The following is a 9,326-nucleotide window of genomic DNA, read 5'->3' as shown; positions in this document are numbered from 1 at the left end:
TGATTATGGTAAGGAAACCAAGTTTACTCAAGAAGGAGTCAGAACACAGTATCTCCTTACCCTACTTCTAATCATTACCAAAAACAGTAAATGAACTGGAACTAGAAAATATAAATGGGTAAGTACTCTAAATCTGCAAGATGTAAATGATTCAATAACTAAAAAGGTGAAAAAGAAAGCAGAAGAGATAAGAAGCATTTAACTCCACCATTTTAAAATTTGATTTCATGAATGCAGTTCAGTTTGTGGTCCTGTGAAGTCGTGTGGCTACTCCGGGTTCATAATTCCATTCACACTCCTAATGGTAACACATGACTGTAAGACAACTGCTGATACACACAGAGCCAGCCTTGAAAGAGAGCCCTAGGAAAGTCTGGATGAAGAGGCTATCTGTCAGATATTACTAAAAAGTGAGGAATACACATTTGTTTCATTTTTACTAAATACATAATTTTGTTACCTTGTCATCAATTTTTATCCACAAGACAAAAAAACTGCAGGACTCTAAAATATCCAGAAATTTCCACATATTAAGAATTACCAACAGGTCAGTGAATAGTTACACCTAATTAACTACACTTTGCCACATGAATACAATTTGCTGATCTCTATAGCTTTGAAAAATTTAACTAAAGTTGAGCACAGTGGCTCACACCTGTAATCCCAGCACTTTGGGAGGCCAAGGCGGGGGAAATGCTTGAGCCCAGGAGGTCAAGGATTCAGTGAACCACGATAGCACACTGCACTTCAGCCTCGGCAACAGAACAACATCCAGCCTCAATAAATAAATGAGATAAGATAAAAATTTAACTATAGTACCTCAAAATATTCAAATACAACAATACTCCCACCTAGTGGATAAAAGGAAAATGCCTGGCTTATTTCAGTTGTGAATAATATCATAAATAAGGAATTAAAACTACATTAATTTTTTATAATTTTATTCCGTTTCATCGTTCTCAAAATATATCCCCCAAAAGTAATCTACAAAAGAGTGCACGCTGCTCCCCTTAAAGGAATGGACAAGTAATATACATTACAAAACAATGTTTAAGATCATGTATAAATGTTACTCTGAATCTCATTTGTTGTCATCAATTTCTTTAGTATCTCAGTGCTTTGGGGAATATTCTGAAAGGAGAGAAAACAATGAATACAGTGAGACCCCTGGGATTCAGGCAGAGGTAACACCCCTCCCCAAACCCTGCAATCTCCACACTCGAGACAACAGCCATGGGACAGGCGCGGCCTTTACTCTCCCCTTCTCAACAAAAAGCAAGCAGGAAAGTCAGTTCAACAGGCCCTTTCCCAGCCACACTTGCCGATGATTTCCTGGCCTCCGATGCTCTCCCGGCCTCCAGGGGAAGTCCACGCTCCAACCCGCCCAACCTTCCCGGCAAGATGTCTTCCTCCCCTCTCCACCAACACCGTGCTCCTCATGGCTCTCCTCACACTTCCCCACTCCGCTCACACTGCTTCCCTCTGCACACTTCTACCCCCTAAGATTCATCCATCTTTCAAATCCAACTAAACTGCCACACAGCAAGAATTCAAAATAATTCCACCTTATTGAAAATACCACTTTTAAATGGTCAGAAACAATGAACTGACTCAGGCTGATGTATTTGGTCATTAAAAAAACAGCCCCCTGCAGAACCACCATCTTACCCTCCTGCTAATCATTATCTTCAAAGCAAAAATGAAAATGCTGAGTTAAATTTCCACTTGAAAGTATATTCATAAAAGCTGAGTTTCTTTAAGCCCCAAATGACAGATGATTTCCAAGTTTCAGAAGAAGTCCAAATGTTTACGACACACCTGTGTACTACACACAGTCCTACAGCAGTAAACAAAACGGCCCAGCCCCTGCCCATGGGAACTCATCTCTAAGTTAAGTGAGATGAGGCAATCGGCTATTTAAACAAACAAGACAATCAGCATATACTTTGAAACAGATGCTGAAAATAAATTAACTCCATGTGTCAGAAAGATTATCCCTGATTCTAGCTAATTTGAAAGATAAGCTTGCAGTATACTAAATTACAGTTTCACAACTGTACTCTTCAACAAATGGTTATTGACGGATTTATTCAACATGCCAGGTATGTGGTAAACTTGGAATACCAAAATTAAAAAACGTGGTCCATTACCACAAGGAGCTGACAATCTAGTAACAAACTAATTTATAAGACCTGGGAAATGAGCCACTTCCAACAACTTATCACAACAGCCTTAACACTAATGGCCATTCCGGAATAAAACCAGGCTGAGGGACAATGTTGTGACAACCTCTTTCCTGTAAAGAAACCGTGCTTAAACCAGAGACTGTGGACTTCCAAAAAGTCTCTTAAAAGAAAATGGAATCCCTCAACTACCTGAGATTACAGGCAAACATTTTTATGCACATGTTCCAATTTTTTTTAGAAAATGAGCCCAAAGGTATAAACCAAGAGTAAGGAAGAGGTTCATCACGTAATTCTCTCATCTTCACATATCCAGTTCTCTGTAAAATTGGGTAAATATTATAATAATTTGATCCACACTATACTCAAAAATAACGTTCTCAAAAATTAAATTAAAAATTTTTTTAAAACCTTCCAAAGTAGTTCTAGAAACTTCTTGAACAGTAAAACCATCTGTCCACACAGACATTTGGGATTTAATTGCATTGCATTAATCTGTCACACAGGAACAAAGCATTTGTCAAGTTACAGACGTATACAGAAAAGATGATGACAAATTCAAACTGCCAGACTAGGAAGCTTCACTTTGAGAAGAATGGGTCTCCAAGCATTGCTTAGGTTTAAAATGACACCATACATTTATGTTACTAAGCTCATTATAACAACTCAGCTATTAATTTAAATGAGTTAAAACCTTACCTTAACCAAACTCTTCAAGCTTCTGGTAGAAAGTATAGGCTTAAAAGCTTCCACTGTAATTAGGTCTAATTTCATCACATCAGTATAACACAAGTACAGAATTGCTGGGATTTTCCATACTTGACAGTAACTCAGAACTATGAATATACAAGAAAGAAAAAAAAAAAAAAACACGTAAGTCTTCTATTATGTTACTTTTAAACACCTTTAAATAAAAAAGGCTGTTTTTAAAAGTAGTTATCTCAGCTGCCTCTTTCAATCAAGGTATTTACTGCAATTTTGAACCAATTATAATGTAGATTTTCTTTCAAAGTCAATTTATTTTCCTAATAATCTCTTCTTTTGCAAATATTAACTTTACATTTCCTGAAAATACAGCTAAGATGATTTTAAGTAGCTGAAAGATTAAAATTCTACTGACCATAATGAAGTATACATAACAAATAAATACAAAACGCACAAAGTAAAATATTTAGCCACTTCTCATTCTAGTAAACACTGAAAGCAAAAAAAAACCCAATCAAACCCATTTTAATACAGTTCATATAATAACAATTACGTAATACATTACCCACTGAAAAGTAAATGGTAGTCTCTTTGTCATATGATGGCAGATGTGACAGTAATGAAAAAAAATTGAAGCAACTATCAAGATTGAATATTCAAAACTTCTATTTTGATAATTAAAACATACTTTATCAACTTTTCATGCACCAATAATTTATATTTAACACTGGCTTGCATTCTGAATAATCAAAGACCAAAAAGAAACACAGCACGTCTGAAGCCTAACAGTTAAGAAACCTGAGCTCCTCAAATAACTGTGTCTAGAAAATCTGAAAACTCAAACTAAACATACTGCACTTGTAACTACAGATATTGAGAACTAACAGCAATATATTGGTATCAATCATCATTAATAAACTACCTCAAAAAGACCTCTAATGGTGAAAGTAGTAAGTATCAATAAAGCAATAAGATACAATGTAAATGTTACAAATTTTAATACCACCTGCTGCAGGAAGGTCGTGTACGATATTCGGTTGTTCTAGCAATGGACAACACGCAGGGTCTTTGAAATTCTGTGTTTTCAGGGCTTTCAGGAAAGGAGAAGGAAGGCTGCCAGTGGATTCTAAGGTTTTATAATCGGTAACGTGTCGACATGTGAGGACAGTTATCTGCATGTTCTTCCTCGGACAAGAGCCAAAAACCTAACATAAAATTGATTTCAAATTTTAAAAAACACGTAATTTTGTTACAGAATGGAAACATTCCTCTAGGTATTCACCTAACACCACAGACAACAGTAATATGCCTAGCAGGGGTGGGAGTGTGCCCTAGAGAAACAGAACACACCTGCAGTCTCAACCTGGGTTTGATCTTGGTTCTGCTTTCTAGGTGGGCAATTTTTTCCAAGACACTTTCCTCATTAGTGAACTAAGGTGATATAGTTTAGACGTTTGTCCCCTCCAAATCTCAAGTTAAAATGTGATTCCCAGTTTTGGAGGCAGGGCCTGGTGGGAGGTGACTGGATATGGGGGTAGATCCCTCGAGAATGGCCTAGCACCATCCTGCTGGTGATAACGTGACTTCTCCCTTTTCACACACTTCATACTAGAGCTGGTAGTTCAAAATAGGCTGGCTCCTCCTCTCTCTCATGCTCTCACTATGCGATCTGCCTGCTCCCCCTTCACCTTCCACCATGATTGGAGTCTCCTGAGGCCTCAGCTGAAGCCAAGCAGATGCCAGCACCATGCTTCCTGTACAGCCTGCAGAACTGTGAACCAGTTAAACCTCTTTTTTTATAAATTACCCAGCCTCAGGTATCCTTTATAGCAACACAAGAACAGATGAACACGTCACGCCAGCACTGCCTACTTAAGGGGCCTGTGATGTGGAGTAAATGAAGTCAGAGTGCCAGAATAGTGACTACAGGCCTGCTGTCCAAAGGAAAAAAGTCACAAGTACACACCTAACATTCATTCCCTCTCCCACGTACCACTGACACCTGAAAAATAACTCTTATGAAATTCATTTTTGGAATTACTACACTTATAGGTAAGTTTCAATCATGGTGGTTCTAACTGTCCTCTTCTATAATAGGAAGAGTCTGGATTTGATAGATTTCTAAGAACTCTTTTACCTTTTAATAAGATCTAAAGTGATGTAAACAAAGAAAGATGGGCGGGAAGAATCCAATTGTGTTTTATACTTCTGTGACCTACCGTCCTCAATGCTGAGGACCAACTGTGTTGTATACTTCTGTACCTCAGCATTGAGGATGGTAGGTCACAGAAGTATAAAACACAATCGGTTGGTCATGTTAAATAAGCAAGTTCTTTTACTCTTTATATTCCAAAAGAAATTCCCTCCCACAATATTTTAAAGAAATAAATATCTGACTGCATAAGTTTAAGTTAAAAGACACTGAACCCATAAAAAATGAAAACTCCTGTAGACTAACCATTCACAGGTTTTCATTTCTCTCCTACCTTTTCCAGCCACTGATACTGCTGATCTTCTGCAACGTAGCAACTGCACTGACAGAGGAAAACCTGAAAAGTCAAGTTCCACGTTTTTTGTCAAGTAAGTTTTATACACACCCCAAACTATCACCATATATGTAACATGTGAATGACAACACTTAGGTAATACTTATTTTCCTGGCTCCATTATTGACCTACTCTCTTTAAAATTTAAGAGTCAAACCACTATTGGTGATTAGTATCAGAAAAAGTACACACTGACAGAGCAACTGAAAGACTTGCCATACTAAAGTACACTACCAGTAAATACCATATAAGTGACACTTAAATAACTACTTTCCAAACACACAAGTCCCACCTACCGAGGGATTGGATTTGAGATGATAAAACCCACAAAAAGCCTCTGTGGAGGACAGATGTGTACTGTCTGCTGTTCTGCACCATTCATTCCAGAGTTTAGCACAACCAACTTCTTCCCAGACTCCTGAATTCATAACAAATGATGACAGAAATGCTGTAAAAAACAGTTCACATAAGTTAGTGTTTGGCTCTGCAAGCTGTATTTTCTATTCAATAAAAAGTAAGCTCAAGTTACTGTAGAATTTGAGAGCTGTAAGAGCCAATCAAGCCCATCTACCTAATACCACCATTACACAGAAAAAGAAACTGAGGCCCCCAAGAAGTAAAAGGCCACACCCTGATTAAGACAATCCTAGAGCTAGGGATCAAGAAGGCAGGTTTGCTGACAGACTTTCTACCACATGCTCATGGGGTAATACTGTACCGAAAAACTTTAGGCCAGCAGAACTTCATATAAATGAGTCCACAGTTACTTGCCACCATGTACTTACTATGTTCTACAAGCACTAGGGGTACCTTACAGAGGAAGGAATCTTAACTGGGTTTCCTGAATGTTCTCATCAGAACCTGTGAACACCCTAAAAATATTAAGGTATATGTGTGTATTTGTAGATGTATATTGTCCTAGCTGCACTCTACACTGTTTTTACTTTAATCCACCAAGAGAATTAATACATGCAAGGACCTTAGAACTTAAGTACTTAAAACATGTTGATAATTATTACTGTCTCTAGAGTTTTCACTGTGTTCTCAAAGGAGTCTATTAACTCAAAAACATTTACATAAACCCGGATACGTCAACACACTAAAAACAGCTCCTTGAGTTTTGAGTTCCTGAGGCTAAAAACATTTTCTTTAAAGCTTTTCTCTGAGTTGGGGTCTTGCTTTGTCACCCAAGCTGGAGCACGATCAGTGGGAGGATCATGGCTCACTGCAGCCTCGAAATCCTGGGCTCAAGCAATCCTCCCATTTCAGGCCCCTCAGTAGCCAGGACTACAGGCAAGCACCACCATGCCTGGCTACATTTTTTCATTTTTTGTAGAGACAGGGTCTCGCTATGTTGCCCAAGCTGGTCTCAAATCCTGGCCTCGAGAGATCCTCCTGCCTTGGCCTCCCAAAGAGCTGGGGCTACAGATCTGAGCCACTGCACCCAGACTAAATCTGACCTTTTCAGTTTATTAAAAAGATAATGCAGGCCAGGTGCTGTGGCTCACACCTGTAATCCCAGCTCTTTGGGAAGCTGAGAGCAGGAGGATCACTTGAGGACAGGAGTGCAAGACCAGCCTGGACAACACAGAGAGAAACCATCTCTACCAAAAAAAAAAAAGATGCAACATGAACAGGAGAGAGATTTTACTCAGAAATACACTCTGCTGTGGCTTTTTAAAGTACTAAACATTTTAAATCTTTTATGATGGAAGACTATAAGTAACTTTATATTTCATTCTTTCAACAAAATGACTAAGTCTTCTGCATTTTCACTTACCTACTGCATTATTTCCTATAGCAATTATAAACTTGGAGCACGGATATTTTTCTAGCAAAGAAACTTCCAAAGACGTTTTTGTTTGTCTTCGAAGGAGCCGCACCTCCCTAACACAAGAAACAAGATGAAACTAAAGCAACTTCAATACAAACAGTATCATATTATGGCAAAAGGGCACTATATGTATCACCATAAATGCACGTTAGTTTTATATAGAATATAACTAATATCCTCAGAAAACGATGGACTCAGGCAATGATAACCAACAGATAAAACTACTGCATACGTGTTTAGGGAGAACTCTAAAATAGTGGTCAGGCTGTCCACCTGACCCAAGGATCAATCTTAGATACCTAAAAGTGAGACAACTGGGGATAGCCTGCAACAAGAAACAGAAAGCACCACTTAGTAGAAGCATTCTTGCCGACAAAACATTGAATGTGAATCTGACCAAACCTACAAATGAACATTCATTTACAGGACATGCAGGTGAAACGCACGTTAAGTGATACCACAAGGAAGCAATCAGACAAATTCAGAGTGTGGGGCACTGGACAGGTCAGCCAGTCCTGTCTCTTAAGAGGGTTAAGAGGAGGCTGCTCTAAATGAAGTGACACGTCTAAATGTAACCTGTAGACCTTGTTAGGATCCTCATTCACACAAATCACTGTAAAATACCATATTTGAAAAAACTAGGTAAACGTGAGTGAGCATGGACTATGAAATCATACTAAAAATTAGTATTAGTGTTGTTAGGGGTGATAATAGCGTATGTAAGAAAATCCCTAAAACGTTTGAGATGTATTCTGAAAAATGCAGAATTTGTGAAAGGCCATGATGACTGGAATTCGCTTAGAGTGGCGGGAGAGGAAATAAACGTGGCAAAATCTTCCCGTTGAATTTACCTGGCTGTGTTAGTGGTCAGGGCTCGCTTGACTATTTTCTCCCACATTTTTATGTGTTTGGAAACAATTTTTTTAAAGAGTGTTCATCTGCTGACATATTATGCTAATTGAAGTGTGGGGTGGAGGTTTAAAAAGTTTCGAGGGAATCGGTGTGTCCGCGAACAATCCATGACAAACGTGGTGGGACCCGCGGGAGCGCTGCGGCCCAACATAATGTGACAAGAAGCGGGAAGATCACGAGTCCTCAAGACACCAAGCCTCCAGGAAGCCTTTAAAGAACGGATATGAACCCAGCCCTCCCACAGCGGCTTCACCCTGGACTCCACGAAACGCCAGCGGATCCACCCGAGCACCGCACCCACCTGGGCCTGGCGCCGACGGACGCCGCGGCTTCACGGAGACCCAGGGCCCAAGCAGAGCCACGGAGCGGCGGCAACCGCGGGGGTCACTCGGAAGACCGCGGAGCCCCGGCCTTCGGTGCTGTCGCGGCTGCGAGGCCCGCGCACCTTCCAGCAGCGGAGAGCGCGCCTCCCTTATCCAGGTGCCTCACCTCTTCCGCGCCAGCTGTTGACGCACCTCCCGGTCCTCGGGCGTCTCCCTCCGCCCCTCCTCCTCCTCCTCGTCCTCCGTCCCAGCTCGGCATGGTGCCTTCACCACCTCTCCGAAGAACGTGGCCGCCATAGCCGCCCCGGGACCGGCTGGACACAACTGCGGCGCCGCGGGACGGCGCACGCCAGCATGCGCGACACCACGCTCCCTCACCGCGCGGGCAATAAGTCCCGCCCCGCACAGGCCACGCCCTCCGCGCACAGCCCGAGCTCGCGGCCACAACCCCACGGCGCGGGCGCCACGCCCCGCCCTGCACAGGCCACGCCCCCAGGCACACAAAGAGCCTTGGCCACGCCCCCTACAGGCGCCCTCTCGCGCTGCCACGCCTTGGGTCAGGAGTACCCGCAGTTTTTGTTTTTAAATTACAGATTGTGGGGTTGGGGTCTCGCTGTGTTGTCCAGACTGGTCTCGAACTCCTGGGCTCAAGCGAGACTCCTGCTTTGACCTCCCAAAGTGCGTGGATACAGGCGTGAGCCACCGCCTGTATCCACGCCTGTATGAATATTTTCATTCGCAGCTTGAGCCCTGCGGGCGTCGAGAGGTGGGAGGACTGCGGGCTAGAGGGGCGGGGAGGGGGGGGGGGGGGGGGGGAGGGGGG

At 41.7% G+C, this 9,326-nt stretch overlaps 1 protein-coding gene across 1 annotated transcript; it reads right to left on the bottom strand.

The window, feature by feature from the left end:
• Window positions 1-929: 929 nt before the first annotated feature.
• PSMG1 (proteasome assembly chaperone 1) lies at window positions 930-8,905 on the bottom strand. The gene is made up of 7 exons (XM_023191686.2): window positions 8,670-8,905; window positions 7,215-7,321; window positions 5,731-5,882; window positions 5,375-5,437; window positions 3,895-4,093; window positions 2,883-3,019; window positions 930-1,131 (listed from the first exon to the last, which is right to left on the bottom strand). Exons 1-7 carry the CDS (start codon window positions 8,798-8,800, stop codon window positions 1,057-1,059), a joined length of 864 nt encoding a protein of 287 aa, XP_023047454.1. The 5' UTR covers window positions 8,801-8,905; the 3' UTR covers window positions 930-1,056.
• Between the last annotated feature and the right edge of the window lie 421 nt (window positions 8,906-9,326).

This window comes from Piliocolobus tephrosceles, chromosome 19 (genome assembly GCF_002776525.5).
Source record: "Piliocolobus tephrosceles isolate RC106 chromosome 19, ASM277652v3, whole genome shotgun sequence".
Lineage (NCBI taxonomy): Eukaryota > Metazoa > Chordata > Mammalia > Primates > Cercopithecidae > Piliocolobus > Piliocolobus tephrosceles.
Note: the sequence above shows the minus strand (reverse complement) of the source record. Positions and strands in the feature narration are given on the sequence as shown.